The following is a 22,579-nucleotide window of genomic DNA, read 5'->3' as shown; positions in this document are numbered from 1 at the left end:
CTCTCCACCGGATACTTGCTAAAAAAGTGGAGTTACGAGGCTCTCCTGATTATCAGTCTGAACTTTATCATTTGTAAGTAATAGTCCATGAGTATTATTTTCTATGGGGTTTGAAGGTGCCAGCATCACATCACTCACAGTAACAGTAACAGCAACAACAGTGTCATGGGGGGCAGTCCTCGGGGACAACACACCTCCTGTCTAGTACTCCAGGTGGAACTAAAATTTCCAGAGCAGTGGGGTTAAACCCATCCTTATTCACTTGAACCTTAGATTTCAAATTTGAATGAAGCTTATGGCATTTATCAAGAACATGACCAAACATCTTACAATAGGTACAATATGGGGGTTTGTGCTCCATGACGATTTGTTGCCAATAACCATTATGGGTTGTGCTCAGCCAGACTTCAGTAACTTCAGGTAAAGTAATATCCATTTCCACAAGTATTCTGACCACCGAGGGTTTAATTAGATTGAAAGTAGACAGATCTAGCTTCAAAGGATCCCCAAGGATGACCCCAAAAGAGTAGAGAACCTGATGGTGGAAAAAATGCAGCTTGAGACCAGATAAACTAAACCATACCGGTACAGTGGGAGTTTCATGATTTGGGTCGAAATCAGGAGACCACTTGAGTAGCTTCATAATTTTACCAGCGATGTTAAGATATTTTTTGGAGAAAATTCGAGTGTAGTCCTTAGGCACGGTTAACTGAATCAATACATGTCTCTCATTCATGAGCCCCACTTTCCACTTTTCTGTTAGTTTGAGGTCATCAAAACTTTTTTTGATAATTCCCATAGGTGGATGTCCCCACTAAAATTTCTTAATAAGAACAAATTTGAATTTGTCAGTCAGCGTTGAAATTTCTGACGTGGAGAAAAAGAGTGCTGACTTTCCACTTTTTTTGCTTGCATTCTTAATAAAAGGACAGCCACCTGTACCATCACGATGCTCCTTATAACTTCAAGGGAAGACAACCACCAACTCTTCCTGAGGATTACCCACCACGTGGGAAAATGAGGTTTTTCCAAGTCCAATCGAAGAAGAAGGAAGCTCCATCACCGACAAAGAGAAGCCCTGCAACGAACCGCTAGAAAAAAGCGAGCGACCAGGAGTTCTGTGGCTCTCTTGAGAGGAGAGGAGTCGTAGCCCGCTGTTAGGGCTGTCGAGTCGTGCAAAGGAGGGGAACTGGAGGAGACGAGATTTGTTACGCGAGCCGCTATGGGTGAGAATCGAGCGGCGAGCGAGTGTCGTCGACTATGGGAGAGACGACGCGAGCGAGCCGCTACGGGTGAGGAGACAACACGAGCGAGCGTCGTCGACTATATATATATATATATATTATAATGTTACATAAAAAATATCAAACTCTACACATCTAAGGGTGTTGCCTTTTAATAAAGCATAAAATTATGAGGATTTCATACTAAAATAACACTTTGTCTGTCTAATAATAAGAAAAATGACCTTTTAACCCAAAATAAAGTAAATCCAACATTATATTGATAACATTCTAAGATATAAACAAAATAAAATTTATAAGCTAATTAGTAAATTCAATTGTCTGTGGCTCCAAAATTCTCTGGCAACACTGTCTCAAAATAATGCCATTTACTGTTGAAAACTAATAACCAGGATACACTTTCTTTGCTGAAAACAATTAAAAAAAAGGAACTCAAAGAGTGCAATAATGGTTGAATCATTAGGGCGCGGACACAAAATTAGCTAATTTGGCTTGTAATAGCCATAAACACCATAAAACATCTATGCAGAAGTGAGCAAGATCAGGGCAACGACAACAACCAAGGACATGATAGCCCATGGATTGCTAAAATACTTATGACACAGACTAGTTCTCCAAGCATTCCACCAATAGTAATAGTAGCAATTCACCTGTCCCGATAGCTTTGACAAGCAACAATCATTAATGTTCAACACCACACCCTGACAAAGCCGGTTGAATAAGTTGGCTGCCTACCCGTCGTTCCAAAACCAAGGCTCGATAATTCCCCTGCAATGCAAGTAAAGAACATCCACCTCTGAGTTTATGAGGTTATCCATGAAGATAATTTAAGACGTTATGTGATTGTTGCACTTCAAATGACACTGCTTGAATGCTATTAGATGAAGGAAGAGAGATTTGATCCCATGGTGTATAAGAAGGCAGAGAATGTGTATGACACCATCATTAAACTTGTTGTCCCAAAACCAATCACTTTTTCGGAGCCATAATATGATGCTGATGTTACGTAGCTCAGCGACACAGTGGATGAGCTGTAACCACTGCTTGTCGGCGATGGGCTGCGCGTGAGACTAGCGCCGGTGAATCCATGACCGTGAAGTTGGTTTTGGGCCGACGAGGTGGAGGTTGTGGCGGAAGACATCAAAGCAATGGAGGGCTCCGTTGCTGCAGGATTCAAAGAGAGGATCAAAAGAGGTGGTGGAAGGGAGGGGGTCGTCGGTGGGCCTAAGGGGGTCAAAGAAGCGGAGGGCGAGGGGAGCAACGAAGCCTGTACGAGAAGGTTCCTGACCAAGCTGGAGGGTGAGAATGCAGTCGAGTATGAAGAGAGGAGCTGATTTTCAAGTATAATCATGTCATGCTAGAGTGAGTGCATCGTCAAGGTATAGAATCCCTCGTTTGCAACGCCACGAAAGAGTTTGAGGGTGAATATGGAGTCGAGGATGAGGAATTCAATGAATGCGTCGGTGGAGATGGAGGGGAGCTTCGTAGCATGTGCGAGCTTTCTTCGAGGGAGCCAGCGACGTTGAGGTAGAGAACTTTGGAGGGAGACCATTTTGCCGAAGGCGAGCGAAGGGGTTTCGTGAGGTCGACCCTATCACGAGAAGGACTATTTTAGTGTTTTAAAAATAGACAAAAAAATATTTTTCCAATCTTTAATATTTTAAAAACAGAAGTGTTCTCTCAAAAAATAAAAACAGAAATAAAACAAAAAAATTGACAAGAAAACACTATTTTTATGTTTGTTTCTTATTTTTTGTTTTCAAAAATAGAAAACTAAAAATAAAAAATTGATCCCAAATAGCCCCTAAATTGTAACAGGCCATCCTTCAAAGGGCTTTGGACCATTGGTTTCTTGCCTTTTGAGAACTCTTCATTTCGAACTCCTTGTTGAACTCATTCATGTCATTAAAGTAAAAGTGACTTAAATCTCACCATAATTGATTTATCACATAATGATTGGTCAACCCATCTAAGAAAAAGACAATTCCTTCATGACCTGTCAAAACATCTAAGCAAAAGACAATTCCTTCTTGATATTTGCTCTGAATCCTCTTATATTCAAATTGGCCTTTTCCTCTCACATTTTCTGTCGGCACTCTAAATTGGTATTCTTTGCATAAAGGGACTCCAAATTAGTATTCTAAAAGTTTTCCAAGTAGGCATCCTCTTTTTTGACGGATTCTTCACACAACTTATTTTTTTCCGATTGATGCTCAAAGACTCCTTGGAGATATTTTCTTTAATTTCTAATGTCATTGATATCTCTTGATTCTCTTTGGAACCGTGGTCTAAATCACCTCTTAGATCAACATTCTTAGTGAACACTCACTTATATGATCGTAGGTTATAATGATTGTATTCCAATAAGTCAACAAGAGTCGCTTCATCATTGACATAGAGAGGTCATCCGATGATAGCTTCTACAAGTGGATCTATAAATACATCATGAACATGGCTTGGTTGGAATTAAAAGCAACTAAAGTTAGTTTATTTTTGGGGAAAAGAGGATCCATGTTAAGGTCAACCATAAATTGGTCTCATTTGCTCTAGCTAATGATCAACTTCTCTTTTCTATCTATGAAGCTCGGCCTGAAGTTTCTCAAAGGATGGGAGTCAATGATCTTTCTTCTATTTTCTTGTTTCTACTTAGCTTATTATCAGACTCATTAGACGGATTATAATTGAAGCACAACAAAGATTGGAGAAGAAAATGAGCCTCTTTAGTAGCTCCACTCTTGTTAGCATCCTCATTTTCATCTCCTCAACCCTTCTTGAAAGATTGTAGTCGATGATAAATTTAAGGAATTCATCAAGCAAATCATCAAAGTCAACCTTCTCAATATGGCCTATGTTGGAGAAAGAAAGAACCTTGTCATAGATTTTAATGACCACAAAAGAAAGAAGTGAAGTTTGAATAAGTAAAATGATTGTTTACAAAAGAAAGGGCTATTCATATAAAGTAGGAACTTACTTGGAAAGTTGTGACAAAATGGTTGTTTGAGTGGAATTGCAGCTCCGGTAATGGATTTTGAGATGTATTGCACACAGTCATGTTGACATTCTTGCAATTTCCTATAAAGCTAGGCTTCTTCCTCAAAAATGTGTGGCATCACCAACTTGGTGCTATAGTCGTATCCCTTCGACAACTAAACGAAGAAGAATTCTCTTTTAATCCATCTTATTATTTTATATGCCTAGTATTTTCTTATAGTTGTAGAAGAAAAATACCATGCCATTCTTTAATGGACTTATAATAAACATAAAATAAAGTTTAAGCTCCACTTCACTTTGCTCACTCAAAGAAACAAAGAAAAGTTTGATAATGAATATAGTTTTGGTACGAAACAATGATACTCTAAGATCTTAATCACCTTTGTGAAGACTAGGAGTTGCTAGCCAAGACAAAAATGGCCAAGTTTAAGCACATTTTATTGTACTCGGGTGAGCTTGAGAGCTTTCTGACCTTAAGAAGTCAAACTATAATTCTTCCGTGAAACTTGAACTCATGGCGCAATGATTTATGGTTGTACTCAATCATCAATGAGTAGAACTCCAATTTTGTATTGAGTAGATTTTTTGAGATACTCATAAGTGCCCTAGCCTTTGCAAAGAAGTTAGCAAAGAATAGAGGTATGTTGGCATGGTGTGATTGAAGAGAGAGAGATGTGAAGTCACAAATGATTGCAGTTATATTTATAGAAGGAATCATGTCAGTGAGCCACAGTATTAAATTCAATATAGTATTTTTGCAATCATATCAAGAAATTTGCGCTTGAATAATGGAGGCCTAAAGAAATCAATTTGAGCAAATTGAGGGATTATTTGTAGTCAAATTGCCAAAGGTCAAATTAATAATATTAATTATTCAAAAGGTTAGTAATTTATGTGAAATTTTAGATAAAATTTTCCTTATTACTTTGTAAGAGGGACTTAAAAACATAGCAAAAACAAAAATTAGAATTACATATCCCTAATAAATGTTGTTTTTGCAAGGAAGAAAAATATTTTGCTCGTAGAAGGACAACTTAATGATATTGAGAAGTTTTCGAACTTGACAATAGGTGATGACATGATTCCTCTCAAAAACACTTGAAGCATATGATCAAAGGCAAAATCTCTTGAAATTGATTGTGATAAATCAAGTGACACATGAAGAACTCAATATTACGGGTGAATTGGCTGATTTAAGAAGCAGCATTTCTCTTTGAAAGATTGAATTCAATTTTAAATTTGCTCATTTCCTACCTAATGTAATGTGAATTAGCATCAGGTTGGGTAAATGAACAACAATACTTTCCTTTAAATCGTGTAAGCTATTTCTTTTAGTTTCACTAAAAAGTTTGAACTTGATGATTTTCTCGCCAGGCTTCGACTTTTCAGGCTCCAAACTAATATGAAAAGTGAGTACGATTTCCTCCAAGGATTGAAAATCCTTCGCCAATTGAACTAAGGATTCCATGCTTGGTGACTTTGAGGTCAACAAATCAACTTTATCCTCATGGCCAACTTCCTTATCCCTTTTCCCTTGAGCTAATGTTGGCTTTAGTGTACTCACAACTTGCCATAACTGGGTAATTGGAGAAGCTTGTGGCTTGCTTGGCCTTGAAAATTTTCTAGGCAGCTAAATTTTTTATTTATTATTTTCCTCTTAGGATGAATTCAACACAGAAGAATCATGACTATGATCTTTTCTTAGAGGAGTAATTCAAAGAATATCACATACAATGGGTAACTTCACAGCGTCTTTTTCTTTCTTGAGTGCCTCCACTTTCACAATGGTCTCGCTTTCTTACCTTCATGAAAGAAGGGGATGAATAATATTTATGGAAATTCTTGTTAGTCTCTTGCTTTTTATATTTTCTCAATAGAATTATAGCAAATTCTTTGTTAGAGAATGTCATAGCTTGATTGAAATATTCAAAATATGAGAACAACTCATGCAATGTCTCTTGAAATAAGGTTATACATAATTTATACGTTTCTTTCGATGCTAATGTGTATGGTTATTGTGTTACATCAAAGTAAGCAATCATAATTATAGAGTTAACTCATCTTGAATGAATACTTTATTCTCTTCTTGACTTAGGACATCCCCAAAGAAACAAGAGAAGTAATGAACTAAACGTACACTAAAATATCATCAGGGAGGGTTTAAGTTAAGTTGACCAAACTCGGTAAATATCAAACTAAGCTAACTTTTTTCAGCGAATTGGGTTCAAGGCTAGTCTCCTATTTATAAAAATCTACTAGTTGAAGTTGCTAGGAACTTGGTGCCTCATTTAGTTCTCCCCCAAAATTTCATTCAATTATCATAGTTGCTTGGCAAAACTTGCCTAATATACCTAACCTCAGGGGTGACTACAAGTTGCCCAAAGCCATTTAGCACACCCAAGAAAGCATCTATACTCATGTTGAGCTCTTATATATTCCATAATTCAAATCAAGTTGATATGATGAAAATGGGAACATGAATTGCGACATTGTGTAAATTGGTCTTGAAGTACCTAGGCCATTGTAAAAATTACCTAAATGAAATGTTTTTTTTCTCAAAATGGGTTTTGCCTATGTCTTATAAGAAACAAAATTATTAAGAAAGGGCCTCGTTGGTTCATTTGCAAAATGGATTTTGCCAATATAGAATACAATGATGCAAATCGAAATTGCGAAGCTTCAATCACCATCAAAGCTGCCCCTGCCCAAACAAAGCTTGTTTGCAAAATCAATCATGTCAATATGTCCAGAGCATTTAAATTACTTAATAAGAGGCTTTTTATGATCGAAAAAAGCAAACTTGACCAAAATAATCGGAATTGAATGTGACACACGTGAATCAAGTTTGGATTGGCATAATCGTAACCATCATCACTCCAATGATGCATTATCAGAAAACATATTGTGCCAATCCATTCATATATTGATGAGGCCCAAGAAGAATGCCCATATGATCCATCCTTACACGAATGAAAAATGCAAAAGCATGTGGCATGTCATAATACAAATTTTGAGGCATGCTAAATGCCAACATTTACAAAATGTGATTTAAAAAGATAGGGGAAGTCAAAATTGCTTTTATTTATTACACACACATAATTATATATATATAACATTTCTCTAAAAGGAAAAAAAAAATGAAATAAAATCCTTGCAACTACCCGTATGTGCTCCTGCGTGCTTCCATCTGGTACCCATTCTCTCGTCTTTATCTTTTGAAATTGAAAAAGAAGTTGAAAGGAAAGTCAAATAAACCAAAAATTACTCTTTGTCATGATGGTTTTTCTCATTTTCTCTCCTCTCCATCCTAACTACATCTCTAGAACCCACAGCCTCCCTCTTTTGGTCATCCAAACTTAGGCATGCAGCGCCTCTATTCTCCTACTATATCTCTCTTCTTTGTTTCCTTCTATTTCACATACAACAACACACAAGTTGCAGGCACCATCTCCTCTCCTTCAACCCTGACTTGTTGCTTGTCATTCACTCACACATAGGAACTTGCAATACTCTACAACAGCTCCTTCGCTCAATAACTAGTTCTGCACTACCTTCAATTAACTCTATCAGACCCCAACTAACAACCCTTTAGGGTCAACCTAGATGCGAGAAAGGTGGACAATTTTTTCAGGCAAAATTTTTACCACTAGTTGTCTTGACTTGCGTAATCAGGATTCAGTGGGTTATGAACTAGTCTAACTAAATTACTACAAACGTATATAAAACAATTCATCTTATAATTCATTTACATTCATATACTTGGAGCTTGAAAATTATATCACCAAAACATATATATTTCTACAGAGATGCTAAATCCAATATAATAGAAGTATCCAAAACTCTGTAGAACCTCTCAAAATTAAATATTGCAAAAGCTGTACACTTCACAAATGTCCACTTGCCCTAAAACTCCTTACATCTTCCTGAAAGTCAAAATATTGAATGAGATACAACAAGCTCGGCGAAATAATTAAAGCTTTATAGACAAAAAAGAAGCAATGTGAGTGAAAATCATGGCTCATATGCGTAACAGAAAAACACATCAGAACTTGTTTTGATTATGTAAATCATTTAAATAAAAAGAGATGCACTACAACAAATCATGCCAGTTATGTAAAACATGTATTTCATTCATGCACGTGTAATCCTAGAGATATTCAACAAGATTTCATAGTCAATAATTTTGATCATATAAATGTCACTTATAATTTTATAATCTTTAATTATTTCCTTATTGTTTCATGTCATTGAGTTGTTTCCCTGCCCGAAACTTTATTAACTATTAATAAAAGTTGGGTCTCTCCCAATATAATAGTTATTAATAGTCTTCTTTGATATCAACGATTCTCTACTTTCCATTCCCATTTGATACCAGTGGTTTGTGGATTTCTTCTGTCTAAGTATCAAAAGTCGGAAATCCTATCGTTCGCTATCATCCATAATTGCAAGCATTTATGTAATAACTTACCTAATAAAACACTTGTAACATTCCTATAATCAGAGTTATTTTACTAGCAATCATAAAAAAATCATCATCATACGCATAATTAACATGATATGAATATTTGCAAGCGAAAAACTCATAAATAGGCTTATTGTGTCAAAAAATAAGACAATCATGGTTATCATCAGTTTCAATTTAAATTGACATTTATGTATATTTGCAGGCATTCAACAATATGAGAAAATTCTAAATGTATTCACACGTCACAAGAAATCATAGAAAAATTCTAGAGAAAGATATTTGCCTTAATTTAACATATGATTATTTTACCTGAAATAATATGGGAGCCCTACAATGTGTGTCCTTAAATCCGTCTTGAGCTCGCCGAATCGTATAAACCAATTGAAATTTAAAATCCCTAAAAAAATTCATGAAAATTGTAACTTATATCTTAATTTAATCCTAAATTTGTAGCTTGTTCCTGATATTATCATCTTCATTAATATTTATATCCAACCTCTTTCCTGATTGAAATTGCTCTAGGAGTTTTGAATATTCACTGTTAATTGTTTGAGCTGTCTTGATTAATATATCAGAGTTGATTGCACCATTAATTGATGTAAATACATACGATCTCCCGATCTTCTGATTTCCAACTATATGACATCTATATCTTTAATCAATTCCAGCTCTTGAGTAATATTCAACTTGCACTATATGTGGATTTATGGCTTAAACTATCAGCAATTTTATTTGCTCTTTTAGGACAAGTATTGTATATCCATCTTTGATATACTTTAGCCATTTCCTCTGTATTTAACTCTCTTTGTGTGAAAATATATTTCAAACACTGATGATTAGCGAATATCTCACATTTCATGCTATATAAATAAATTTTTTAAATTTTAAGAGCAAAGACTACATCAACTAATTTCAGATCATCTGTAGGATAATTTCTCATGCAGTTTTAATTTTCTGGATGCATAAAGTATTACCTTTTTTTTTTTTGCACTAGAACACAACCCAAACCTCTTAATGATGTCTCACTATAATGTATTCTTCACCAAAAATTTTATTTGGTACCTCATTTAAACTCTTTTGTCTAGGGTGTGAATTTTTGGGCCCACAACTCAACCAGCCCTAGTGATGTCGTTCAACAACTTCACAAGAATCCAATCCTTAATTGTAAATCACCATGTGCATTCAATATAATTAGTAGTCATAATTAGCAAATATACATTTTAGAACAAGACTTCTTTGGGCCATGTAGTTTACTCATTTCTTAAAATGTATTCTTTCATTATGGTGGCGAGTCTTGACTCGATCTAGAAATGGAGGGTAAGAAGACAAGCCCATGACACATTTGAATCGCTTCTTCAGCCTTGTATTTTCTTTCTCACAATATAGTGAAATCTCCGAGCTTCAATCACTATTTACTTCCTGTTTTCTAGCCATATTTGTTGGTAAAATTTATGTTTTGTCAATGGATTAATTTTAATCAAACATATTGCGTGTAATGTTTATCTTAGGGTTAACTTATCCATGACTTACATTAAAAATGCCTCATATAAATATATCTATATTTCATTTGAGGTTGGCAGAATCAGGTAAGCTCATCACATGGGGATCTACGGATGATATGGGCCAGAGCTACCTTACTTCAGGAAAGCACGAGGTACTAATTCTTAGGACCTAATGATAACGCTTGCTGCTGCACTAGTTTTAATTCTGTACCCTTTGAATTCTATCGGCAACTTATGGAAATTTAATACAGGAAATTCCAGAAGCATTTCCTCTTCCTGGTGAAGTAAAGATAGTGAAAGCAGCTGCAGGATGGGCTCACTGTGTTGCAATTACAGGTTTTTATTTTTATTTTTTGTAGTTGCTATAAATATAAGAATTCAACCTTGAAATATAGTTCTCAGATTTTGCCTATTATTAGAGTCGACTAATGTAAAGTGGAGTTCTAGGATTTTGGTTTAGATTTTCAATAAATGCGATTGAACATAATTTTGAAAAGATTTGTCTTATTATTCGTCTCTTGCAAAAGCATGTGGGGAAGTGTACACATGGGGCTGGAAAAGAGTGTGTTCCAGCTGGGAAGGTGATTGGAGAACAACCTGCTATTGGGACTTTAGCGAAGGATGACAGACAAAGTCCTTTTATGAATGAGCAAGGTGGTGTTATCGATTATCTTGTTCTAATTTATAAAACAAAGTAGGATATACTTTGTTTGAAAAAATTCATGAAAATTGTATTATGTATAAATTCAAATGCAGTGAGCCCAACATCACATGCCTCTCGGGCAAATAGCGGAACAATAGCTAATTATGAAGGTAAGGGCAGCGAGGAAAGCTTAAAGCGCAGAAGGTTATCTTCAGCTAAACAAGGTCCTGAGAGCTCATCACCAAGCGATGAAACTCTTTCATCACTTCCCTGCCTTGTAACACTTGCTGTAGGGGTGAAGATTACAGCAGTAGCTGCCGGTGGTCGTCATACTCTCGCATTGTCAGGTGCTCCTACTTTTTTTATTGATTGTTTATGTCATCCCCCTTTAATGTATTTCATGTTGTTTGAAAACTTAGGAGTTGACTCATATAGTTAGCAAAACTTTGGTAATGGGTTTGTATTTCCAAGGTTTCAGATGTTGGTCAAGTGTGGGGTTGGGGATATGGAGGTGAAGGCCAACTGGGTTTGGGTTCTCGAACACGCATGGTTTCTTCCCCTCATCTTGTACCATGCATTGAGCCAGCTGCTTATGTTAAAGATAGAGCTTCAGCTTCCTGTAAAGGAAATACGAGTTCAGACGGTCATTCTTGCCGGGTTATTGGAAGCTCTGTTAAGGCCATTGCATGTGGAGGTCGTCATAGTGCAGTAGTAACAGGTAAACAGATTGTGTATTTAGGGATGTGCTGATTTAATACACTTACAATTGCTCTAGCTGCTGTGTAAATTTTGCAATTTATTTGTTCAGTTACCTTGGTATGGCTGCATAGAAATAAATCTGAAGTTAAAAATACTACAGAAATGTTCTGGATGGATTTTCTTAACGCTGCACTCATGGAACTTGACGGACTTTCATGAAAACAAGTTTAACATTCTGTGAGCATGGATTAGATAGAGGTGAAACTTGGTTCAAACATATGAGGTGTTCTGTTAAGGTGGTCGTATGGAAAAAAAAAAATGAAAACACTGATATGTTAAATGCAATTGTATTCAATTCGTTGAAATAAATATAACTTAGATCAATATTCTAGATGGCTGTTGTCTTTTGTGTGGTGAGGCTGTCATTAAAGAACATCGATTTTAGGTCTTCTAAATGAATGTACTAACAGCCAAGGATGAAATATGCTAAAGACGGGAATGTTTGGCCAAAATTATCGTGGACTTGGGGTCAATATAAATTTTTAATTTTTGATTATAGTATTGATGGTAACAGGAATTGGAAAATTGATTGATCATCTTTCATTAAAGCATGCACATAATTCATATAATCCTAGGAAAGCACAGAATAAGAACATTTAAAATCAAGGAGTAGAGTAGAATTAAATTACAAAATGATTACAACAGCCTACAAATTGATAAGTAGGCAAAATAGATCTTACAGATCATTGTGTTGGCAATGGAAGAAAAAGAAAAGTGGGTGAAATTTTTGGTGAGCGTAGCTTCCAAATTATAGAAATTATGCTACTATTTTTTAATCACCCTTACGCGAATGGATGAATGTCATCCATTCTAAGCTTCTTTGAAAATTTCTAAAAGACTATCCCTGATAATCTTTGTGTATGGATTTTTATAAATTGTTTACCTGAATGGAGAATTGATTAGATGATTGTCAATCTTCTTCTTTAAAAGTATCTGTTAACTTCACTATACTTTATACAATCATATTGTATGAGATTTTTGTTGATATATATATATATATATATATATTTGTTTTGAAAAGGCAAAATTTTTTGATAAAAAAAGAGAGGATACAAAGGTTTTTGTGAGTGGGTATAAAGATCTCCCTCACAGGGATTAAAAACTTATTCCCCAAAAAATAAAACAAAAAGAAACAACTCCTAATCATGGTGGGTGTAGTCGGTGGATCTACCGCTTCCCCTTCCCCTGAATCTAGGGAGAGAGTCCAACAACATACTGAGATGTGGACTTCCTCCCAAAGCAATGATACAGTCATCCTGAGAGTTACTGAGACTGACATTTCTTTCTTCTTCTTCCTGGATTTGTAAACCTGCCAATCATCTGCCAGAAAAAGTCTCGTATGAACAGTAGGTGGATCTTTGATGGAGGTAAACTGCTGATCTGGCTCAGCCTGCAACACACTTTGATCTTGACACTCCTCCATAACATGAGTACCCTCTTGTCTCGCAATAGGAGGATCTAAGACACTTCGGCTAGCATCTGCTACAACGCAATTCGTAGAATTTTTAATCTGAGGAAGAGCTGCTACAACAACAATTTTTGATCATAATGAATCGTTTTGGATGTTTGTGGTGAGTTTAAGTGTGAATTCTTCTCTAAGAGTGTTGGAGAAGGAGAGAAGTTAGAGATTTCTTCTTCCTACATTTCCAAAGAGAGGCTACCAAGGTGGGTGAAGCCTGAAGCATTTGACAGGGGTGTGCCAAACAGTTTACAGTGATTGCAGTAGTATGGTCTTTGTTCAACTATAATTGGTTGTACCCATTGTGGGCGGGCAGTGCCAAACCATATTTCGTCCACATCAGGGAGGGTGATATCTCTTCGAACAAGAATTCTTGCAACCGAAGGCCTGGTTAGATTGAAGGTGGGTGTGTCCAATTTCATAGGTATCCCTAGTGCAGCTCCAATAGAGTAGAGGACTTTATGGTTAAGTAGTTCAACTTTAAGCCATATAGTTTAAACCAAATGGGAACTAGATGGTTCTTGACTAGGGTCAAATACAGGAGATCACTTGAGCAGTTTCATATACTTTCCCTCTATCGTCATAAACTTTTTGGAAAATATTTTGGCATAGTCTTTCACTTTAGATAATTGGATCATCACATGTCTTCCACATGTCTTCCATCAAAGAGGACCTTCTAGAGTCCCAATAGTTTGAGATCTTCAAAAGCCTTTCGAACGATTTCCATTTTGGGATGTCCCAATTGGAACTTCCCAATGAGGGTGAATTTGAACTTGTTAAACAGGCTGAAAACTTGAGCATCAGAGAAAAATATAGCCAGTTGACCACTCTTCCTACCCGCCTTTTTGATAAGGTTGCAGTCCTCCTGGTCTTCGAATGATTCGTGGTAAACTTGAGGGAAAACCTGATATGATCCCATAGAGCTAACTATATCAACAAAAGGAGCCTTTCCAAGGTTTGAAACTGAAGTCGGTGGTTGAGAAAAAACAGTAGCCATAGATCTCAGAGTTGAACAGTGGGTCTAACTCCTTCGCTGCTCGATCCGCAGAGCAGGGATCGAACGAAGAGCAGAGGAAGTCGCGACACTATGCAAGGAAGCTCACCCGAGACGTTAGGACAACGAAGGACGAACGTAGCTGCGGCGAGAAAGACGCGAACAACCTCGTAACAGCGAGGCTGCGACAAATAACGACTCGAGGAAGAAGACAATGAGCGAGCACGAAGAAATAAGCGGAAGACGAAACACTCGAAATAGGAGAAGTCGGATGCGCGAACTGTTCGTCATCGAGCAATACATAGCCAAAGGAGTTAGCACAGGGTTTTGCCATCTGTCGAAGCAGAGCCCGACGCCGACGCCGACGCCTCCTAAACCATAACAGTAGTCTCTCACTATAGACTGTAATCCTTTTGTTCATGTCTTCATGCCTGCTCGGTTATTTGGGACTATGGGGAGGCTAACCTCACCTCCTAAACCATTCTCCGGAATGAAAATTCTTTTGAATACACTTAAAGGTGTGTTGTTCCTGGATAATCAAGATGCAGACTGCTAGCACCTGGACAGAAAGACCCTATGAAGCTTTATTGTTTAATGGGATTGGCTTTGGACCTTTTTTGCACAGCTTAGGTGGAGGGAGAAGAAGGCTTTCTTGTGCCCAATAACATGAGTTTCCATCCAGTGGTCAATAGTAGATAGTCGGATCAAAACAGTAGACCGGTTGACTCAAGCCAATCAGGCAAAGTCCGGACGATAGAATGACCGCCAGAACTGATCGGGCTTTCTTGTGCCCAATAACATGAGTTTCCATCCAGTGGGTCAATAGTAGATAGTCGGATCAAAACAGTCGACCGGTTGACTCAAGCCAATCGGGCAAAGTCCGGACGATAGAATGACCGCCAGAACAGATCCCAATTCATTTTTTTGGGAATGTATAACACAAGTGGACATATGCATTATCCTTTTTTTTCGGAAGTGTAAGAAATGATCATGGTTAAAGTTGTTTACGACATTATTAGACGACAATAGTAATTTTTACACTAAATTTATTTTTTATCATGTTGAAAAGATGGGAAGGATGGGAAAAAAAGATAATTGTATTTTTCACTCATTGAAAAATTGGTGTGTTTGTGTTTTAATAGCTTACCAACATCACAATAAAATTCTTTGAATTGATGTCATTAAATAATAAAGGAAACATGATTTTGAAAAAAAATATAAATGATGGGTGGCCAAGGTGTAAGTGTTGAACTCGTAATATTTTTTATTGGATTTAAGATTTTTTGGAAGAAGAGATAATATTTAAAATTATTTGAATTTTTTTTAATCATTAGATTCTTGAATGTAGCAGAAAGGCATAATGTGAAGGATAAAATACCAAAATATATTTGGAATCGTTGGTTAGCTTTTGTTTGGTACAAAAAAAAAATTTTTTTTTTTTGGTACATGGAGGTCATTTCAGAGTTTGGAGGATTTGTTTATGAGAGACTATCTACTTGAAAAATCACAATTATCTTGAATCCATCGACCATATTTATTTTTTTTTTATTGCTAGGGCATATCCATATGAAGAAAATTTGTATGAGAAGTTATTTATATGGTCTATAACTTTTGAATCAATGATCTCTGAGTTACAAATAGGCATCTCAAAGGCTTTAAAGGCATGCGACGATGAGTGAAAGCTTTTAATGCTAAATTGCCATCTATATCTATCTTTAATAAGCTCTTGGCTTGATTTTTTTTGTTTATTTGTACGTTATAAATTTCCTAATTTTTTTGATTGTTGAAGAACTTGCACATCAATTATGATCATTTTAGATTTATTATTCCATCTAATTCACATTTTGAATGGATTTTTTTCAACTGTCCCATTGGATTAAATTGCATCCCTTAAGTTCGAAATGATTGAAGACAAAGGTCCATGGATAGCAAACTTACGGTTCTGTTCATAGGAAACTATAGAAGAGGAAAAAAAAAACAATAAGACAACGATGAGTGTTGTATCACTAGGAATAATTAGTAGCAATGCAACAATGGAGGCGGTACTTAAAAACAAAAAGGAAGATAGTTCATAAATGAAGTCTATATGATTGTGGTAATGCATCAATGAAGGTTGTACAAATGTAAATGTAAGGATGAGAATGATCCTAAATTGGAGGGAAATAATTGATTGTATTTCAATTCAACTTTTCAAGACTTGGGTAAAATGTATAAAAATTGATGTTAATATTTTAGAATTAAATGAAAATATGACACTCAATAGAATAGAATGGAGAAAAAGGATTCATGTAGCTGCCCATTTAGGGGGATAAAGGCTTGTTGTTGTCGTTGTTGTTGTTGTTGTTGTAGTATTTTAATTCAACTTGTATATAATTTATATAATCCTAAAAAATCATCTAATAAAAAAAATGAAATTATGGAATTAATGTCCTTACAAAATAATTAAATCAATTCATTAATTAGTGATTAGGTAGTATGGATCTCATAGATCATTAAGGTGGCATTAGAAGAGGAAGGAAAGGGGGTAAAAATTTTGGTTAATGTAGGTTGCAACCAGTGAAAATTATGTATACGTTTTACAATTTGTAACAAAAGAATCCACCTTTCATAGTAATTTTATAATGTTCTACTCCAATTTTGGTAAAAAAAGTTATCCTCTTAAGCATATATTGCCAAGTAGTGTAAGCACTTGACCGGGATAAGTTTTATTGCTGATGCATAACTTTATAGATCTTGCTCATATATGCTCATTTCAATGTTCGTTCACGCCTAATTCTTACATTGTCTTTGCGCATCTTTGTTAAAAAACTTATATCTTTTGATTCAAGATGCTTGAATGGTTTTTATATTCACGCACACAAGCACACCTTTAGTCTTGCTTCAAGCTTTGCCCTATCTTGATAATATTGTTGACATACCCCTAAACTGGTTTTTCTTTTATCACTTGAATGGTGCTGTGCATCTAGACGACCTTGCATCCCAAGCGCCATTTGCTCCCATGTAAACTGGAATCCATTTTTGAGTGAATCATTAGTTTGTTTTCTAATTTTATTTGTTTACTTTATTCTTGAATTTGCAGATAGTGGTGCGGTACTTACGTTTGGTTGGGGGCTATATGGACAGGTGATCATTTTTTATTATAATATTTAGCACTGTGCATTTGTAGATTTATAGCTTTCATATTTAATAAGTTTTGTTTCACTGTAGCTCAATTTGTGATATGGTGTTGCCTGTTTTTTGTTAAACATGTTATTTCATTCTAGCTGAACATCTACTTTCATTTTTACAATTTGGTTTTTTGATAAAAAATATTGTAATTTTCCGTCTTTAAATTGCTTAAACCAATTACATATTTGTAATACATTTATGTTAAACACCTATAACAACTCAAATCTTTTTGGATATAAGCTCTTTTCCATTCTACGAGAAACTACTTTTTTAGAATATAAGCGGCCTTTCTTAGAATGCGACCTTCGCAAAAAGTTGGATTTGATAGATTTTAATTTTAAAGTTTAATCTCTTGAGGGAAGAATCCTTAGGCCATTGTCACTGGTATGATCTAGCCTTTAATGCCATAGATTTGAATCTACCTTTGCATTTGTGGTTGATCTCATTATTCTATTATTGGTGATGTTGCAAAATGTGCTATTCATATCATCTTGAGCAATCGCCAATGCACATTTGTCGCTTGTAAGTATCATCTTTGAAGGTGGCATTACTTTTTTTTTGCTACTAACTGCTTGTTGAAAATCAAGTTTCTCCTTATGCCAGGGATATACCTGACTTTGTTTAGCTTGAGTGTGTTGCCATTTTGTTGTCTTGATTTTCATTATCTCCAATGCTCATCATATTTGAGGTATCATCAATGAGAAATATTGCCGAGTTACATGTGTAAGTTTTTATCTTTAGATATTTATTAGAGGAATAATGATAATGACATAGGGCTCACCCCTAGCTGAACCAGCTGGGGAGGCTAATGCGGGGCTCGGGGGAGGAGCGGCCGGTCCTCCAGGGAGGGTGGCTTCCGTCCCCTCTTCCCCTACTTCCTTTCCCACCTCCCCTTTTTTCTTCCTTCCCTCCTTTCTCCCCTTTTCCTTTTCTTCCTCCACTTTACTTGCTCACCTTTTCTTCATAGGCATTTTCCTATTTTAAGTCCTTTTCTAAAACCTGAAATTCTAATTTTATTCTCCTTCCTTATTTTAAAATCCTTTTCTAAAATTTGAAATCTCTTCTTATTCTCCTTGTTTATTTTAAAAGCCTTTCTAAAAATATGAAATCCTTTTTATACTCCTTTCTTATTTGAAAGTCGTTCCAAAATTTAAAATCCTCCCTAAAATATGTCAAGCATTTTTATAAATAGGAGGTGATGTGCTTAGTGTTAGGGTTCTTGTTTTTGATATTTGAATTTTGGTTATAACCTTGGTATTTTCTCTTCGAGGGTTGCATCCGACGTCAAGGTAGTGATCTGGCTGTCCCTCTTTCACCATGGGTCCGGGAGGTGCTCTGGTTATAGCTCGACCCCGATTAGATATTTATCTATCCTTCCACTTTCTCGCTGCTATCTACCCGCTTCCCAGCTCTACAGCAGATTACCACACCTCATTCCCAATAACCGCAAGCTGTTGTCTTCCCTCCAACTTTGTTGTCAGCCTTCTCCAGCAAGGCCACAGCTCCCATACTCCATCCCAACACTCAGCCGCCATGCCTGAACAACCCAATCTTGCTATCCACCTGCCTAGAATTCTATCCAGCACTCTTCTGACTCACTTCCAACAACATGCCTTGCTATCCAGGCCTTTCTCAGCGCTGCCAGTGCTTCCCTGCTAGTTGTACACCCTCCGAAAGTGCTTATAAGCCTTCTCCGCTACCGCCTCACCTTCCCAGCTTGCTATCCCATCTTCCAACCAACCTCCCAGTCGCCCAACAAAGCTTCCTGCTACCTTAACCTGTTGCCTCCCTCTTCCAATTCAGCTTCCAAACCTTGCTGACTCCTCTCCCGCATTCATAATTTTTGTTCCAAGCCTCTGGATCCACTGTTCTAACCTCCACCTCTATTGAGATATACTTTCGAGGTGTTGGCACGTGTTTTTGTGTCTGTTTATCGTTTATTTCATGTTTTGAAGTATTGTTGTAACTGATTTCAAAATAAAAAATAATATTTATGCTTCTTTTGTGGTTTGGACTTTTTTCTCCGGTATCATTTAGTATCAAAGCTAGCCAAACCCAAGTCCCATCCTAGGGTTTCTAGCATCCGCCCCTATCCAATTCACTACATCAAATTTTTTTTGTTCTTTCTTTCGTGTATATTTTTCTCTCTTCTTTCATTGTTCCTTCTTTCTTTTCTTCCACAGATCTCAAACCGTCAACTATGCCGCCAAAAAGGATTATGCCCGAGCCTACTAAGTCAGAAATACGACTAAGGGTGTGAATGATCTGATTTCAAGCCAATCGAGGGCTAGCGCAAAATCTAATCAAAATTGGATTGTGGATCGATTCAGTAAATTTTGATCTGATCTAGTATGGATTGATCTATTTTCGAGTCGACTCGAATGCCATTTTTGACTCTTGTGCCAGATCAGTCCGGCTCGAACTCGCTATGGCCCACCCAGCCAACCCACCAGAAAAAATTATTTTTTTTAATGAAAAGATAGTATTCGAACCCCTGCCACTCCGCTTAAAGCAAAAACGACCTCACCAACTAAGCCGGTGATGCATTATGCATGTAAATCTAAAAATTTAGGTGTTATATATGTAAATACATAAGAATTTATTTTGATCCCCTATTCGAGCCAAAGAGGGATCGAAATAAATTCAGTCCTTTAAATTGGCTTGTAGCTCAGCTCGAATGGTTCTATCCGATTTCAATTCGAGCTAAATTTGATCAGATTTTTTAGCAATTCACAATCTTCGAGCCAATTTCACAGCTCTAGATATGATGAGAACTTTGTCATCTCCAACAAAGTCTTATGAATATTGAAGAGAAAATCAAGTGGATCGAAGGGACAAACAAGAAAATCTGAAGATGAAGTAGGAAACATGTCATTTCCTACTGACGTACTACCGCAAAAAATTGCAGGCCTTAGCTTTCGAAGAGGAGAGACTATATCATCGAGCAACCTCCGTGCTACTATTCAACAAAACCAATCTGCAAGTCTGTCACAGCAAAAAAATGTTGCAAGTGTCACAAATTTGGACATTTGGAAGTAGAATGCACAACTAGGGGTGTGATTTATTTCATGGAGTAGGGCGTTTTTGAAACCTAGGGTAAGGGCACTGCAGACATTGAAGAGCAGTTCAAACAAAATTTTTATCAAATGACGTCTTCCCCTAGGGAACTTCCTTATTCGTGGATAAAACTGTTGTTTTTCCTCCATGTGATCAAAAGGAACATGCAACATTTGATGAGATTATAATGCCTGCTATTCTAGAAGATGACGAACTTATTGTTGAGACATAAGAAGGTCACACAGATCAGAAGATGTCAGAATTCAAAATTTCAGGGAATGGTCTTAGTAACGATCAATTGATAATGTCACAAGTGATTACACTTCCAACCCTCACTCCCAATGTTCATCAAAACTTCAATAGTCAGAGAGGAAACCCAGAAGATGGTAAGAATCACGCATCAACCAAGCTCTTGCAAACCCTTATGCCCGCTGAGGCCCAACATGTCATAGATGAGAAGCATATGAGATATTTACATACTCAAAATTTGGCTTGAAAGAACCTATGTCGATCTGTACCTTCAGATCATATTACACCAAAGCAGAACAAGACAATAGGGAGGTATGCTCGCAGGTGGAAAATGCTCCTCAGATGCTTTGGGAGCCAAGACGGTCTTCAGTGGGATCCAGGAATGACCATATAGAACTAGAAGCTTTGACCAATAAAGTCGAAGATCTTAAAATTGTGGGAGACTGACTCGGGACTTGGGGGAGGACCGGCCGGTACTCAAGGGAGGGAGGGCTACCACCCACTCCTTCCCCATCTTCCTTTTTTCCTCCCCTTTTCCGTACTTTTCTTCCTCTTTCCTTCCTCATCTGTCCTTTCTCTCCCCCTCACCTTTCCTTTCTAAGTACTTTCTTATTTTAAATCCTTCCCTCAAACTTGAAATTCTAATTTTATTCTTCTTCCTTATTTTTTACCCTCTCTTAAAATTTTAATTATCTTTTTATTCTATTTGTTTATTTTAAAAGCCTTTGATAAAATCTGAAATCTCTTTTTGTCCTTATTTTAAAAGTCTTCCCAAAAAAACTGAAATCATTTTTATTCCCTTTTCTTATTTTGAAAATCTTTTCCAAAATCTAAAATCCTTCCTAAAGTAGGTCAAGCTTCTTTGTAAATAGGAGGTGATGTGCTTAGAGTTAGGGTTCGTGTTTTTGATTTCTAAATTTAGGTTTTAGCATTGATATTTTCTCTTCGAGGGTTGTATCTGACGTCTAGGTAGGGCTTCATGGCTCAAGGTGCTGCTCCGGCTGTAGCTCGAGCCTAATAAGATACTTATCTATCTTTCTACCCTTTTTGTTGTTGTGCTCTCGCTTCCAAGCCTTACAACAGGCCACCTCACGTCTTCCCCAACAACCATCGCTGCTGTCCTCCCTCCAACTTGCTGCTAGCCTTCTCTGGCAAGGCTACAGCTCCCCATACTCCATCCCAACACTTAGTGACCCTTCCTGAACAACCCAATCTTGTTGTCCACCTGGCCATAATTCCTCCCAGTACTCGGTCAACCCACTTTTAGCAATCGGCCTTGCTGTCAAGGCCTTTCCCATTGCTGCTAGAAAGTCCCCGCTCGCTGTCCATCCTCTGAAAGTGTTGACGAGTTTTCCTCGCTGCTGCTCCATCTTCCCAGCTTGCTACCCCACCTTCCAACCTATCTCTGATCCGCCAAAAAAACTTTTCCTCCACTTTAACCTGCTGCCTCCCTCCTTCATTTCACCTTCCAGCTCCTACCGGCCCTTCCCCCGCATTCACACTTGCTGTTCCAAGCCTTTGAGTTCACTGAGCAAACTTTCATCGCCCTTGGGATATACTATCGAGGTGTTGGCTTGTGTCTTTGTGTTTGTTTGTCGTTTATTTCTTATTTTGAAGAGGCGTTATAACTGATTTCAAATTCAATAATAACATGTTTTCTTTTTTGTTTTTGGGATTTTTCCTCCGATATTAGAGGCTGAACCAATTTAGTAGGAGGGGATGAAGGTGTAACCGGTTCTTTTCTTCAAGCTAGTAGGCAAGTGGAAAGTAAGACTCATAGATGGGAGACATGTGTTGATTCAATTAACCGTGACTGAAGACTACACCCGGATTTTCTCCAAGAAATATCTTAATATTGCAGACAAGTCAATGAAGTTACTCAATTGGTCTCTTGATTTTGACCCAAATCATGAAACTCCTACTGTACCGGTATGGTTTAGTCTACCTGGTCTCAAGCTGCACTTTTTTCATCATTAGGTTCTCTATTGGGGTCATTCTTGGGGACTCTATAAAGCTAGATCTACCCACTTCCAATCTAAGCAGACCTT

General features: G+C 37.0%; 1 protein-coding gene across 1 annotated transcript in view; it reads left to right on the top strand.

Moving 5' to 3' along the window:
• The window catches only part of LOC110038457 (ultraviolet-B receptor UVR8-like), a 60,855-nt gene that overhangs the window by 6,052 nt on the left and 32,224 nt on the right, over positions 1-22,579 (top strand). Inside the window, 7 exon segments of the mRNA XM_020743307.1 lie at positions 10,281-10,354; positions 10,454-10,538; positions 10,730-10,758; positions 10,760-10,856; positions 10,959-11,192; positions 11,324-11,563; positions 17,137-17,180. Of these exon segments, the coding sequence (XP_020598966.1) occupies positions 10,281-10,354; positions 10,454-10,538; positions 10,730-10,758; positions 10,760-10,856; positions 10,959-11,192; positions 11,324-11,563; positions 17,137-17,180 (803 nt within the window).

The sequence above is a fragment of the Phalaenopsis equestris genome, unplaced genomic scaffold (assembly GCF_001263595.1).
Source record: "Phalaenopsis equestris unplaced genomic scaffold, ASM126359v1 Scaffold232902, whole genome shotgun sequence".
Lineage (NCBI taxonomy): Eukaryota > Viridiplantae > Streptophyta > Magnoliopsida > Asparagales > Orchidaceae > Phalaenopsis > Phalaenopsis equestris.
This window is presented reverse-complemented; position numbering and strand designations above follow the sequence as displayed.